Source organism: Physella acuta, unplaced genomic scaffold (assembly GCF_028476545.2).
Source record: "Physella acuta isolate Inbredline_101_S28 unplaced genomic scaffold, ASM2847654v3 ptg000290l, whole genome shotgun sequence".
Lineage (NCBI taxonomy): Eukaryota > Metazoa > Mollusca > Gastropoda > Physidae > Physella > Physella acuta.
Genome location: NW_026731809.1, coordinates 464,799 through 480,743, shown reverse-complemented (window position 1 = coordinate 480,743; position 15,945 = coordinate 464,799). Strand labels below are relative to the sequence as shown.

At 39.1% G+C, this 15,945-nt stretch overlaps 2 protein-coding genes across 2 annotated transcripts; both read left to right on the top strand.

Moving 5' to 3' along the window:
- Positions 1-1,665: 1,665 nt before the first annotated feature.
- Positions 1,666-12,024, top strand: LOC131939712 (phospholipid scramblase 2). Its single transcript, XM_059298179.1, has 10 exons — positions 1,666-1,905; positions 5,893-6,113; positions 6,865-6,972; positions 7,913-7,990; positions 8,415-8,491; positions 9,431-9,561; positions 10,625-10,739; positions 10,936-11,038; positions 11,366-11,424; positions 11,763-12,024. The coding sequence occupies exons 2-10, from the start codon at positions 5,897-5,899 to the stop codon at positions 11,817-11,819; spliced, it is 945 nt and encodes a 314-aa protein (XP_059154162.1). The 5' UTR covers positions 1,666-1,905; positions 5,893-5,896; the 3' UTR covers positions 11,820-12,024.
- A 206-nt stretch (positions 12,025-12,230) lies between these two features.
- LOC131939701 (mucin-5AC-like) lies at positions 12,231-15,710 on the top strand. The gene is made up of 3 exons (XM_059298162.1): positions 12,231-14,418; positions 14,462-14,856; positions 15,070-15,710. Exons 1-3 carry the CDS (start codon positions 12,231-12,233, stop codon positions 15,157-15,159), a joined length of 2,673 nt encoding a protein of 890 aa, XP_059154145.1. The 3' UTR covers positions 15,160-15,710.
- Positions 15,711-15,945: the final 235 nt, after the last annotated feature.

Below are 15,945 nucleotides of genomic sequence, written 5' to 3'. Positions count from 1 at the left end.
CACGGGACTAATTAAATTTTAAATAATTAGCCGTCGCCGACAATAGCTGTTATTGTTTGGATCTTGCCATGTAGGCCAAAAAATTGGGTGTGATCTGTGACTAGATAAGCTGGTAAATGTAGGGTGAAACACAAAGTCAGGTGTGATTTCAAGAACATGATGGTAGTTATATAAAATTACAAAGTTAGTATATGAAAAAACAAAGTCAGTACATGTACCATTTATATAAAAAACACATTGTCGGTGACATAAAAATGATAAATTACTGTATATAAAAATCACAATTAAGATTAATGTGTTTCTAGTCTGATTACAATTTCTCCTTTCTGACTTGGACGTCCCTGATGTGTTGTGTGGCCTAAAATGGTCGGGATGAAATACTTGGATAGGAAAAATGGGCGGAATAAAATACTTGTATAGGAAAAATGGTCGGAATAAAATACTTGGATAGGAAAATAGCTGGAAGATAAGCAGATTAGCAGATGACAACATTGCCTGGTTCGGCCACACTTAGGGGTCCTCATCGTTGACAATGTTAGGGGGTCGTTCATCAATGTTGTCTTGAATGTTGACAATTTTAGTGGTCGTTCATCAATGATGTCTTGAATGTTGATAAAGTTACGGGTTGTTCATCAATGACGCCTTGAATGTTGATAAAGTTACGGCTCGTTCATCAATGACGCCTTGAATGTTGATAAAGTTACGGGCTGTTGAACAATGATGTCTTGAATGTTGATAAAGTTACGGCTCGTTCATCACTGACGTCTTGATTGCAAACGACTGATACACCCAGGATACCTTCACACTGTTCTACACTACCCCAATTATAATCTGTCGATGCTGCAATAATTTATACGAGAATCCTGTAAAAATTAAGGCGCTGACTCACCACAGATGTACGGGCAGGCAGCAGAAAAATGTATAGGAAAAAAATTCTTTCGTGTTTGGTATGGTATATGTTCCTCTATGTTTTTAACAATTTAAATGTTTTCTCAACTCCAATTATTTTTGGACACAGAATGTTTTGGATACTTGAATCTTTGGGCACGGATAAGTCCTGTCAAACAATAACACATTTTCGTCCAACGAAAATTTTCTCAGCGATCGATTTTACGATTGGCGAAACTGACCACATAGGCCCATGTTATCCATCACATCGTTAGGGCTGTTGTTTCCTGGCGCGCCATCTTATCTGTCGATGCTGCAATAATTTATACGAGAATCTTGTACAAATGTGGCGCTGACTCACCACGGATCTACGGGCAAATGTATAGGAAAAAAACGCTTTCGTGTTTGGTATGGGCAATAATCAGGGGAAATAACTCTAATTTCAAGGGAGATAACTGCTGTCTTGAAAGTCAAGTTTAATGGGATGAGTAATAAAATACATAACGTTTGCGATTTAATAACAACAACAAAACAAAACAACAACAGCGTGGCGTTGGCTGCCATAGTTGACTTAAATCTGACACAAAAAAATGTCCCCTACGTAGCACAAGTAGTGTCGCTGTTAAGTTCCGTTATCGCTCCTTTCAACAGCGATGACGTAAATTAAGACCACAGTTAGGAGATTAGAAAAAAATATTTTAAGACACGGGCTAAAAATAATCCAGAAAACCCCGGCCTAATTTAACTCGAGGGATATTTCACAATTCAGTGACCCTTCCTATAAAGCAGCCAGCACTGGGCCGGGGCCGCCAGTGTGTGTGTGTGTGTGTGTGTGTGTGGTGGTTGCTACGCCACTCACTATTTGTTTGCGCCGAGCGACCACTTTTACACGGGTCGCCTTATACATTTGATCGAACAGCCGTGGCTTAGCGTTGTTGTGTATTGATTAGGGTATCACGTGTGGTTGGATTCATCTGCTTTTATTTAGACGATTACCCTTTGAAAACACAAGATCAGGTAATGTGGAGTCTTTATGCTTTATTTTAATTATAAAAAATATATTAGTATTATATGGGCCTATAGTGGGCATAAAATACACGCTGTAGGCCTGAGTATGTTTAAAAATAAAAAAGTTTAATAGGTTATTTAATGACTGATTATTAAGATTTAAAAATATAAAATATAATCTTATATAAATGTATTATAAATTCACAAGTAACCTTTTAAAATAGGAAAAAGTTTGTATTAGTTGTAGTCTATACCTAAACTCAGTTGATCCAACCCTATGACTATACAAGTAGCCTATAGACCAGGGTGTTACTGGATACTTAATAGAGACTGAAATACTTGCTTGGTTTAATCTCACTGACTTCACCCCCCCCCCCCCGTTTGTTTCTCTGGTTGGGGCTTAAGTCTGGGGGTCGTGCACATAGAAATGTAATAGAACACTCAAATATAGGCTTGTGTTATAAACCCATTGCCTAATATAACATCAACCACCCCTAATAGGCTATTGGACTATATCAGAGGCGTCGCGAAGTGGGGGTGCAGCGGGTGACACCATTTCGGGGGGGGGGGGTGACACCAAGACAAAAAAGAATAAAATATATAGAAGAAATGCTTTTTGCCAGTTTAATGAATGATTAATTAGAGTTTAAGAAGTATTTAAGTACAAATAACGAACCCGACAAGGTGGGAGGGGGGGGGAGACCATGACACAAACCTGCTATCTATATAGAAAATAATGTTATAACCAGCCGTATTAACTGTTTATAGATGAACATCTTTACTTTAAAAACTTTAAAGCTATCACCCGGGGGGGGGGGGGGGGGGGGGGGGAGAATGGGGACGACGACACCAACTGCAAATTATACAGAAGAATAAAAATATGTTGAATATTTTCAATCGATGACCGGGGTTTGGATGACACGATATATAATAATTTACTATCAAACGAATGCTTTTTTTTCACTTGAATTATTAGGTGGATTAATATAATATGTGTGTATATATATATATATATATATATATATATATATATATATATATATATATATATATATATATATATATATATATACGTTATTTTCCTGCGTTGGGGGGGGGGGGAGGGGTGACACCAAGAATAGCCACCCCGGGTGCCACCCGACCTAGCGACGCCACTGACCTATATTATTGACCTACGTGCCTTTTATTATATGCTAAAATATAAGGGCGGCAGACCCTCACCATTCCATCACGCCGACAACTCCAACACACACCATTTAGAGATAGCGTCATTTCATTTATTTAAAAGCTGCCAATCAATAAACAAACATTTTGTAAAGATGACAGTGTGTGCTAATTCAGCCCTACACAACTTGCTGGTAACTGACAGACATCTCGTCAGCTGTGTTTTTCTCTCGCTACAACACGATCTTGAGTTGTACTAGGCTATAGTCTCTTGCTGAAATTGCTGAAAGCGTCTGCCTATCTTACAACGACAAACATCGTGTTCGCCATAGACAGATAAAGAGAGATAAACTTTACATTGTAGCCTAGATAAGTCATCCAAGACCATGAAAGCTGTCCATAAATACAACATTCTTTGTAGGTAGATTTATTACCTCCATACCCACCATCTCACATATCGTCACAAAAAGCCCCCCCCCCCCCTCTAAAATAAGATTACAATTCAGCCTCCCTCTACCAAAACACATTGCTATTTGTTGTTTATCTATTTTTGCTTGATTTTTCGCTACAGTAAAAAAATATGTGAACAAATATAAAACTGTTAAGTTAAGTTTCAAAAATTACATTTTAAAATGCAATATTGTAGCGGTAGACATTCTGCCCCCCCTCCCCCACCCACATACCCGTCACAAAAAGTCAGCAAGGCATCCATCCTAGGAATGTGACGTCATCTATGGACGGCACTCCTAGAGTATAGAGACGTTAAACATAGGTTAAAATATAGGTTAAAATATAGGTTAAAATATAGGTTAAAATATAGGTTAGAAGCTAGAGCTGAAATATGCCATTACAGAAGTTTTAAATATAGGTTAGAAGCTAGAGCTGAAATATGCCATTACAGAAGTTTTAAATATAGGTTAGAAGCTAGAGCTGAAATATGCCATTACAGAAGTTTTACCTACTCTGTTCACGTAATACCTAGAAACTAATGTTACGCGGCTTGTCGCTTTTGTCGCTAAAATATGTAAAGGATCTCATGAGCTATCAAAGCTTTTATTAAAGAAAGCAAATTAGTTTTATTTTTTATTTTCAGTGCATTTAATAGCTTTTTTGCTTTTTCTAATTTTCTAATTTTGGGTGATTCCTAATTTATGACACGATTAAAAATATTTGCTTTAACACACCACCAGTAGTTCGCGATATATGAAAGATGAATATCCGCCACGTGAAAGCAGCCGTCCGTGACCATATTTTACAGACGATAGCAAGGTCTTAATCTTGTTACCTCCCCTTAGTTTCAAATAGCTTAAAAACGTTTGAAAATAGCTTGCGAATGTAAACATTCTCGTAGACCACAGCTTACTAGACGGTTAGGGTAACGAATCTAGCTTGTAACCTCCCCTTCTGTTATTGAATATAGGAATCTATCGTGTGATTTAATTTTGTTATCTCCTCTTAGTTTCGAAACAGTTCAATTAATTTTTGATGACTAACTAACTAATTAAATAATAAAAAACACACTTGTATTGTCATTGAAGTGTAACATATCTAGAAAGTATGAATGAAATAGCTGCATTAGAAGTGAGTCAAACAAACAAACAAACAAACAAACAAACAAACAAACAAACAAACAAACAAACAAACAAACAAACAAACAAACAAACAAACAAACAAACAAACAAACAAACAAACAAACAAACGAACAAACGAACAAACAAACAAACAAACAAACAAACGAACAAACAAACAAACAAACGAACGAACGAACGAACGAACAAACAAACGAACAAACGAACAAACAAACAAACGAACAAACGAACAAACAAACAAACGAACAAACGAACAAACGAACAAACGAACAAAAGAACAATGAGACGTTGCGAACTAAATAAAAGCAGGTAAAATTATTATAAAGAAATATTGCTGTTTACTACTTCCACCCATCCAACAATGATAACCCACCCCTACCCACCTTATGTTATGTAACATATGCACGGACCACCCATGACGGTTATCTACAGTGTTTATCTCAGCTTCACCAGCTAACATGTAGAGTGGGTTGTATGTACTATGTGAGGTCTGTTGGTGTCATTGTGTGTGTCTGTGTGTGTCTGTGTGTGTGTGATTATCACTGACTAATATTGTCTAGTGGTGTGTGTGGGGGTGGGTGGGTGGATGATTATCACTAATATTGTCAGTGGTGTTATTGTGTGTGTGTGTGGGGGGGGGGGGGGAATTATTACTGACAAATATTGTCTAGTGTTTTGTGTGTGAGTGTGTGTGATTATCACCAACTAATCTTGTGTAGTGTGTGTGTGTGTTTTGGGATTATCACTGACTAACCTTCTTTAGTTTGTGTGGGATTATCGCGGACTAACCTTGTCTAGTGTGTGTGGGATTATCACGTGACATGGCGTGTCACCTCACTCTCCAGAGCCGCCTGTGGATAAGGAGAGAGCATTTAATATGAATTTTTAAACACCTGTTAATTTATAAAGCATTATTATAGCCACTTACAAAGTTTTAAAGCGGAGAAGAAAGTATTGGCAGGACTGTTACCAATAATGTATGATACGGACGGGTTTGACTGTATTTCGTGGATAATAATAATTTGGTGTATAAATCTAATATGTGTCAGTGTGGCTTTTTAAATTCAGGGTTGGTGGGGGGGGGGGGCGTGAAGATGGAATTTTTGCCCCACCACCTCCCACACTAAGTCCCCAGTGTTTTACAAGAAGCAATGGTAAAGAGCACTTGATAGATAAAAGTAAACACAAAACATAACAAACAATTAGAACTTTGTGACTAAAACCCGACTGTTTCTCTCTCTAGCAACATGTCCCACCCAGTCACTGACCAACCCGGCGTCAACCTGCAACCCATGAAACCTGGCTACGCCCCTCCCCCAGGCCAACCACCATACGGACAACCTGGATATTATCCACCCCCAGGGCAGCCCGGGTATCCACCCCCAGGCCAACCCGGATATCCACCCCCAGGGCAGCCTGGGTTCGCCCCTGGTCAGTATCCACCTGGATATGGACAACAGCCAGGTAATTATGTCTTGAAGCTTACCTGTCAAATACAACCATTTCTTTTTTCTTACAACTAAGTTAAAAAAAAAAACTTATATTTTTCTATATTGTTTATTAAATGTCTAAATGACTATTAATCATCAGCTAGACAATGTAATGAAAATCGTTATTTACAAGGTCGCATTTTAATCAGATTGTTTTTAAAAATCATTTCTTATCTAGTTAACACGCCATTAGATAGTGACTGGTTAACTTGTAGGGAAATCTTATACTAGGTCGGGAAGGGGGGGGGGGGGAAAGAGATCCCTGAGGTCATTTAAAGTGACATTATTTTTAGCACTGACAAATGGTAAATATCAGTTACCTTTGAACGAGGGCACATAAGGTGATACTTTTATGGAATGTAGCCAAAAATGTGTAAATATAAAACCACACACACAGACATAAGCAGCTCAAGATGTTTCAAATCTATACAGATTAATTTTTGTATGAAATCTCTTTTTAAATGAAACAAAAATCTATGTATTTATCTTGAATTCAATATGTTGAATAAATGATTTTTAACATTATATTATCTTGTGCTTAGAAATTATTTTAAAATCCTTAACTAGAGAGATAAACTGTTAATCTTACCCTGTAGCTAGATCTAGTTTGTTTTTTTTAAAGAAAATTAAAAATTAAGGATCACTTATAAGTCCACTTAATTTTGTGTTGCGAGCAAAATGTAATTATTGTACAAAAATATTTTGAGAAATTTTTTTTTAATCAGTGGTTTGGATGCCCCCTGTTGAACCTGTTCCTAACTGTCCAAAAGGTCTGGAATATTTGACCCAACTTGACCAGGTGCTCATCAAACAGGAAGTCCATTTGATGGAAGGTAAGGTGGGAAGGTTTCACTTCCACGCCATTGTGGTCTTGACTCATCTGAAATTAGTTCATTTTCTTTTCCTCTGTTGATTTTAGTGCTATATATCTATATATATATAATTCTCTTCTTGGAGACCATAGAAAACACCAAGCTGTAAGCGCGCCTAGCAGCCCCCTCTCTTCCTCTCTATGCATATCCCTACCACCCCACCCCACATGGTCTGGTGGGCTGTGGTTCACGCTAAATGTTTACAATCGTAGAGCCGGGTCTAGTGACAGCTATTAGAGGCTAATAATTCAGTTTGAAACGATTTTAAACTTAGGGGAGGTAACTAAGAGGAGGCTGCTTTCACGAGGGGGGGGGGGGTAAGGGTTGGGGGAAAGGGGGGGGGGTTATCACCCTTAACGAGCTACTGATAGTGTTTTAAAGCAAATATTTTCAGTGGCAGCATTGGTACTTTCGAATTCACAAATTATGAATTACTGAAAAGTAGAAAATAAAACAACTAAATAGCGGCGTATGATACGCTGCGGGTCGGCTCGTATATATATTGAAGCTTTACCAAGTGTAATGGCTGTCAGGCAAAAATTTTCAGCAGTTCTTTTTCCAAAAAATATATCTAGAGCCTACTTCCAACCGATTTATACTGTCCACTTAATGTACACATTAGAAAGTAAAATCACAATTTCAGACCTGGTGGTCAATAGGGCAGACGAAGTAGTTCACCTGTTTCTGTGACCTCAGCAAATGCAGGGTTATTGTGGTCAGTTCTATGCCCAGCTGCATTACCTACATGAGTCAGGCACCAAACAGAGCTGGGTGGACTTGAGACCAGACTTGTGGGTTACCAGATGCATGTTCTACTGTCCAAACATGCCATCCCACTGACTGTAAACTTATTGTCAATATTTGTTGTCATGTAAATGTTTGTTTGCTATTTTCTTGGCAGTGGTCACCAACTGGGAATGCAGCAACAAATACAAAATCTTCAACAACCAGGGCCAACAGTGTTACTATGCTTTTGAAAGTGAGCAGTTTGTACATCTTGTTAGCTGATAAGTAGTCGCTAGAGGGCTAATATCTCGAGGCTTAAAATTGAAAGTAGTAGGCCTACTAAAACTAGGAAGAAATGTTTACATAAATTAAAATATACAGGCTTTACATACCTATCACTATATGTATATATATATATATATATATATATATATATATATATATATATATATATATATATATATATATATATATATATATATATATATATATATATATAATTAATCAATTGATTTGATGCTGCTTCTAGACATTTTTTTTACATGATGATGTATTAAAACAATGTTAAATTCTAAACATTTTTTTACATGATACTGTAATAAAACAAAGTTAAATTCTAAACATTTTTTTACATGATAATGTAATAAAACAAAGTTAAATTCTAAACATTTTTCCAGAATCCAATGCTTGTGCTCGCCAGTGCTGTGGGCCCAATCGAGGATTTAAAATTCATGTGGAAAACAACTTAAAAGAAGTAGGAATATTTTGTTAGCTACAGCTTGTAGGAATATTTTGTTAGCTACAGCTTATATGGATATTTTGTTAGCTACAGTTTGTAGGAATATTTTGTTAGCTACAGCTTTTAGGAATATTTTGTTAGCTACAGTTTATATAACTAGAAATATTTGTATTTACCCACATAAATTATACAGCTTAGTGCTTTTTAAATTATTCTCACACTTGTTGAGAGGTATTAAATACTGGAGATTTTATGTAGATAAGAAAATAATGAAAACACCATAAACACATCTTTCATTTGTAAATATACATGACAGCTTGTATAAATAGACATATTAGTACTTGCTTCAAATTTGTTTTTGGAAAATACATTTTAAAGTATCTGGAGAGTGTGTGAAAGAGAGAAGGGGAACAGACAATGGGTTTACAGAAGATGTAGTGGTGTGCTATTTTATTAAGTGGTTGACCTAGATCAGAGTGAAGTGTTTTCTTAGTCACTTAGCAAACCAAAAGAAAATTTACACCCACTATTTCAGTGACAGTTTAATAAACTTATAAATGTACAGTTATAAGTATTCATTGTTCACAATATTGGTTGTATAAAACAAGAATTTAATTGTTTAGATTTTTAAATAGCATGAGTTCTAAAAATAATATAGAAAATAATTCAAGCACTATTTTTATTGTAGAAAATAATTCAAGCAATATTTCTTTTTGTTAAAAATAATTCGAGCAATATTATTATGTGAAGAATAATTCAAGAAATATTTTTTGTAGAGAATAATTCAAGCAATATTTTTCAATAGAAAATAATTCAAGCAATATTTTTTTTACAGAGAATAATTCAAGCAATATTATTATGTGAAGAATAATTTAAGAAATATTTTTTTGTAGAGAACAATTCAAGCAATATTTTTCAATAGAAAATAATTCCATCAATATTTTGTTATTGTAGAAAATCTTCTCATTGAAAAGACCATTTAAGTGTTGTGGTGGGTGCAACTGGTGTGCTGCCTTCAGGTGTTTTCAAGATGAAGTCAGTGTTTATGCCAAGGATGGCACTCAACTAGGCTACGTCAGACAAGCGTAAGTTCTGAGAATATTCTTCAATCATCAGGATTTTAAAAGTGGTTGATGCCAGAACTTTAAAATATTTGCCTGAAAATAAGTATTGAGATTAGCAAAAAAAAAAAAAAAAAAAAAGAACCAGCCAAGAGTGATGGTTATTGGATGACATGGCCGGTAATCTATCGTTTTGGGTACGTAAAATCACCCGCAACTTGTAATGTGAAAACCAGGTGACTCCTTAAATTTTAATAATTCTTTCACATTTTGAGGAGGATTTATGTTTTGAAAAATACAAAAATGTTTCCTTGTTTCATTTATGTACCTGTTTTTATTCAATTGAATTAAAACTTTTCAGTAGTAAATGAACACCAGCAATGTTTCCAACAGATGCAACCATGCTCATTTACTCTAGCAGCCATCTTGTTAAAGTTTTATTTTTATAGACTTATAGCGCGAGATTCAGGCAGAAGTCACTCTATTTTACAAATGGCTGCTGTTTAAATAGCAAATCTTGCTTGCAGACACTGCTGTTTAAAGTTAATTTCTGGCCTATATTGATATATTTAGCCATTGATTTAGGTTTATTATTCATTTATCTATAATATTTGACACAAACATATCACAATATACTATATACTTCTATTACAGCCTTGATAAGGAGGTAACATTTTCGTACATTAATAGCCGCGGGCGATTTTACGTACCCAAAACGATAGATTACCACATGGCCTGGTAGTAAAGTGCTAGACTGCTAATCCAAATGTCTAGAGTTCAAATCTGGGTTCAAGTCAGTAGAAAATCCCTGAGTCTGAGTCCACCTTGCTCTGATGAGTACCTAATTCATGTCAGTGAAAATAAAGGTGGCTGAGCATAGTGCTGACCACACTATCCTTCATACGCCAAGGTCAACAAACATATGAACTCCACTTGATCTGTCCAACTGATCGCTAGGTCTAAAGAGGAATCTGTAAGAGTGATGTTTAATAATTTATAATTAGAGATATGTTAAGTATAAATATCTCTGAGTTGATTATAGTGTTAATAAACTTTATTAAATAAATATTTTTCTTTTTCAATTTAGCTGTTCATTTTGGAAGCCCCACTACACCATTCTGGACCAAGATAAAGATCCGAAGTTTGAAATTTGGGGACCTTGTTGTCCATGTACTGCATGCAACACTGATGTAGAATTTCCAGTAAGTTTCTTTAATAAAAAACAAGCATTGACTTTATTTTTTTTTAAAGTGTTGAATGATTTCTGGTTTTTTGTCTTGTTCAATATGAACTGAATATGTTGATTTTTAAATAAAATAATTTTCTTACACTTAAGCTAAGACTAAATTTAATGGCATTATCTCACTGATTAAAAATTGAAAAACAAAATGTTTCCAGGTACGCCCAATGGGAAGTGAAACTGTTGTAGCTAACATCACTAAACAATGGTCAGGTTTTTTGCAAGAGTATTTTACTGATGCTGATAACTTTGGGGTGTCATGTAAGTTAAATATACTGCAGAAGTTATTGCATTAAAACATGAACTCATTAGTAAAAATAAGTGAATAGAAAAGAAATAAATTTTATTCAAAATTAAATGATTATCAGTATAATGGAAGGTTAATGATTACAGATTTGGTAAATATTACTTTCCTCTAGCCAGTGGCTTGATTGTGTTCATCCGTTGTTTTGTCCATATTGTTGAAATAACAGCAGACTGTATCAATAGATATAAGAAGGAAGATAACTGCCAACTCCTTATTTAGAAGAACATATGGAAATGGTGACAAATTAATTTCCTTATTTAATGTTTTAATTTTATTTTCAGTCCCTAAGGATCTGGATGTAAAACTGAAAGCTACCTTAATGGCATGCGTTTTTCTCATTGTAAGCCTTAAACATTTTTATTTATTATTGTTTTTACTGTAACTGTTTTTTTTAAAAGTTTGGCACTTTAAAAAAAAAAGCAGCAACAGAGGATTTGATATCAAAAAGATAAAAAGTAATGTATCTTTTAGAGTTTATTTAAAAAACATTTTACAAAATATTTATTTTTAAAAGAATTAATTTTTAATTATTGGTATTAACATTTTTTTTCTTAATTTAAAAGAAGTTGTTAATAAGTAGTAAAACAAAAATGCTGCCTTTATATAAATATAAAATCTATGTTTCATCTAATCAAAATTATTTTTGTTTTCTTATTTTTTAAAACTATTTTTTTACAGGATTTCATGTACTTTGAAACAGCACCAAATAACCAAAATCACCACCACCATTACTAGAGAAATGAAGAGTCACATTGCAACTGGTAGCAAACTAGCTGTACATGCAGAACCATCACCTGCATTCTGTAAATTATTTCAGCCAATTTGTACATTTTGTGTATTAAATTTTTTATGAAATTTTTAATATCTACATTTATGTTCAAGTGATTTTTACAATAAACACACATTTATCTTGTTGCTTTGAGATAAGTAAGCAAAATCAGATTGTTTGCGTTAAATATTACTATTGACTGTCCATTTTGCTGCATAAATTTAAAGTCTGGTCAGTTTGGTTTAAAAGTGCTGGGAAAATAGAGAAACCAAAATTTCTCTATTAATATTTTTTAAAATAAATAATTTATCTGGCTAATGCTTTGTATTTCAATGGTCTCTAAATGGCGAGCACTTATTAGCATGCATTTAAAAACAATGGTGGTAGGCCAATTAGGCAAAAAACAAAAACATGCTGAAATTGTCAAATGCTGCAAGGATGATATAATCCCAGTGCAGTGGTCCCAGGTCCTCACTCAGTGCAGTGGTCCCAGGTCCACACTCAGTGCAGTGGTCCCAGGTCCACACTCAGTGCAGTGGTCCCAGGTCCACACTCAGTGCAGTGGTCCCAGGTCCACACTGCAGTGGTCCCAGGTCCACACTCAGTGCAGTGGTCCCAGGTCCACACTGCAGTGGTCCCAGGTCCACACTCAGTGCAGTGGTCCCAGGTCCACACTGCAGTGGTCCCAGGTCCACACTCAGTGCAGTGGTCCCAGGTCCACACTCAGTGCAGTGGTCCCAGGTCCACACTCAATGCAGTGGTCCCAGGTCCACACTCAGTGCAGTGGTCCCAGGTCCACACTCAGTGCAGTGGTCCCAGGTCCACACTCAGTGCAGTGGTCCCAGGTCCACACTCAGTGCAGTGGTCCCAGGTCCACACTCAGTGCAGTGGTCCCAGGTCCTCAGTGCAGTGGTCCAAGGTCCACACTGCAGTGGTCCCAGGTCCACACTCAGTGCAGTGGTCCCAGGTCCTCAGTGCAGTGGTCCCAGGTCCTCAGTGCAGTGGTCCCAGGTCCACACTCAGTGCAGTGGTCCCAGGTCCACACTCAGTGCAGTGGTCCCAGGTCCTCAGTGCAGTGGTCCCAGGTCCACACTCAGTGCAGTGGTCCCAGGTCCTCAGTGCAGTGGTCCCAGGTCCTCAGTGCAGTGGTCCAAGGTCCTCAGTGCAGTGGTCCCAGGTCCTCAGTGCAGTGGTCCAAGGTCCACACTCAGTGCAGTGGTCCCAGGTCCACACTCAGTGCAGTGGTCCCAGGTCCTCAGTGCAGTGGTCCCAGGTCCTCAGTGCAGTGGTCCCAGGTCCTCAGTGCAGTGGTCCCAGGTCCACACTGCAGTGGTCCCAGGTCCACACTCAGTGCAGTGGTCCCAGGTCCACACTCAGTGCAGTGGTCCCAGGTCCTCAGTGCAGTGGTCCCAGGTCCTCAGTGCAGTGGTCCCAGGTCCTCAGTGCAGTGGTCCAAGGTCCACACTGCAGTGGTCCCAGGTCCACACTCAGTGCAGTGGTCCCAGGTCCTCAGTGCAGTGGTCCCAGGTCCTCAGTGCAGTGGTCCCAGGTCCACACTCAGTGCAGTGGTCCCAGGTCCTCAGTGCAGTGGTCCCAGGTCCTCAGTGCAGTGGTCCCAGGTCCTCAGTGCAGTGGTCCCAGGTCCTCAGTGCAGTGGTCCAAGGTCCACACTGCAGTGGTCCCAGGTCCACACTCAGTGCAGTGGTCCCAGGTCCTCAGTGCAGTGGTCCCAGGTCCTCAGTGCAGTGGTCCCAGGTCCACACTCAGTGCAGTGGTCCCAGGTCCTCAGTGCAGTGGTCCCAGGTCCTCAGTGCAGTGGTCCCAGGTCCACACTCAGTGCAGTGGTCCCAGGTCCACACTCAGTGCAGTGGTCCCAGGTCCACACTCAGTGCAGTGGTCCCAGGTCCACACTCAGTGCAGTGGTCCCAGGTCCTCAGTGCAGTGGTCCAAGGTCCACACTGCAGTGGTCCCAGGTCCACACTCAGTGCAGTGGTCCCAGGTCCTCAGTGCAGTGGTCCCAGATCCTCACTCAGTGCAGTGGTCCCAGGTCCACACTCAGTGCAGTGGTCCCAGGTCCACACTCAGTGCAGTGGTCCCAGGTCCTCAGTGCAGTGGTCCCAGATCCTCACTCAGTGCAGTGGTCCCAGGTCCACACTCAGTGCAGTGGTCCCAGGTCCACACTCAATGTAGTGGTCCCAGGTCCACACTCAGTGCAGTGGTCCCAGGTCCACACTCAGTGCAGTGGTCCCAGGTCCACACTCAGTGCAGTGGTCCCAGGTCCTCAGTGCAGTGGTCCAAGGTCCACACTGCAGTGGTCCCAGGTCCACACTCAGTGCAGTGGTCCCAGGTCCTCAGTGCAGTGGTCCCAGGTCCTCAGTGCAGTGGTCCCAGGTCCTCAGTGCAGTGGTCCCAGGTCCACACTCAGTGCAGTGGTCCCAGGTCCACACTCAGTGCAGTGGTCCCAGGTCCTCACTCAGTGCAGTGGTCCCAGGTCCTCAGTGCAGTGGTCCCAGGTCCACACTCAGTGCAGTGGTCCCAGGTCCACACTCAGTGCAGTGGTCCCAGGTCCACACTCAATGTAGTGGTCCCAGGTCCACACTCAATGTAGTGGTCCCAGGTCCACACTCAGTGCAGTGGTCCCAGGTCCACACTCAGTGCAGTGGTCCCAGGTCCACACTCAGTGCAGTGGTCCCAGGTCCACACTCAGTGCAGTGGTCCCAGGTCCTCAGTGCAGTGGTCCCAGGTCCACACTCAATGCAGTGGTCCCAGGTCCACACTCAGTGCAGTGGTCCCAGGTCCACACTCAGTGCAGTGGTCCCAGGTCCACACTCAGTGCAGTGGTCCCAGGTCCTCACTCAGTGCAGTGGTCCCAGGTCCTCACTCAGTGCAGTGGTCCCAGGTCCACACTCAGTGCAGTGGTCCCAGGTCCACACTCAGTGCAGTGGTCCCAGGTCCACACTCAGTGCAGTGGTCCCAGGTCCACACTCAGTGCAGTGGTCCCAGGTCCTCAGTGCAGTGGTCCCAGGTCCACACTCAATGCAGTGGTCCCAGGTCCACACTCAATGCAGTGGTCCCAGGTCCACACTCAGTGCAGTGGTCCCAGGTCCTCAGTGCAGTGGTCCCAGGTCCTCACTCAGTGCAGTGGTCCCAGGTCCTCACTCAGTGCAGTGGTCCCAGGTCCTCACTCAGTGCAGTGGTCCTAGGCAGTGGTCCCAGGTCCACACTCAATGTAGTGGTCCCATCCCAATTCTACAGTGTGATTTTGTGTATCCTGTAAATGGCTATAGGCCCAAGAAAGGAGATTGATTGTCATATTAGAATGTACACATTCATTAATGATGGTTGGCATGTAAGTGCTTGATATACAATATTTAGATTTTCGGCTAGTTATGTTTACATTATATTAGAATATATGTTTATCTATATAAGATAGTTGGTTTGATAAAAACAGTAGTCGATGGAATTTTATTAATATCTAACATAGTTTGAAGAGTGGACTTAGGCAAAAATTTTAAAATTTCACCAAGAAGGTATTAAAAAGATATTAAAAAATAGTAGCTTGGTAACTTTTCTTAATGTATTTCCATTTATTTATTAAAAGTTACAAGTTCTTGCTTTTTATTGCAATCCCCCACCCCCTCCTCCTCACAAACAGCTAAAAACAAATGTATATCACCAATCAGGTCACTGTTACTCTCATTGAATTAAAGAAGATAATTTAATGGCAAAAAAATGTATAAGTTATAATTATGATATAAAAGAATTACAATTAAAAAATTAACTCAAAAAGCTAAAAGCAATTTAAGAATATTATTACTTATAGCTCAACATTTTACTTAAGACATCAATTGTAGAATCAATGCTATCTTATTTTCAGATATGAATTAAAAAAATGATCTTGTTTATTTAGCTCAATATGTTATTTACTAAAGATAAAACAAAAAGTTCTAACATTGTATTGTTTATGTTTGTAATTCATCACACATACATTTTCCTTTTTCCCCACCCAAACTCAGTACACCGTGACATCAGTCAGACCCCCACCCAAACTCAGTACACCATGACATAAATAAGACCCCCACCCAAACTCAG

Excerpts from the sequence above, each read along its gene's own strand:
- LOC131939712 (XM_059298179.1), top strand. The coding sequence starts at position 5,897 with ATGTCCCACCCAGTCACTGACCAACCCGGCGTCAACCTGCAACCCATG. Across the intron at positions 6,114-6,864 it reads TGGATATGGACAACAGCCAG|TGGTTTGGATGCCCCCTGTT; the intron begins GTAATTATGTCT and ends TTTTTTAATCAG. Across the intron at positions 10,740-10,935 it reads ACACTGATGTAGAATTTCCA|GTACGCCCAATGGGAAGTGA; the intron begins GTAAGTTTCTTT and ends AAATGTTTCCAG.
- LOC131939701 (XM_059298162.1), top strand. The coding sequence starts at position 12,231 with ATGGTGGTAGGCCAATTAGGCAAAAAACAAAAACATGCTGAAATTGTC. Across the intron at positions 14,419-14,461 it reads ACTCAGTGCAGTGGTCCCAG|TGGTCCCAGGTCCACACTCA; the intron begins GTCCACACTCAA and ends CACTCAATGTAG. Across the intron at positions 14,857-15,069 it reads ACTCAGTGCAGTGGTCCCAG|GTCCACACTCAATGTAGTGG; the intron begins GTCCTCAGTGCA and ends CAGTGGTCCCAG.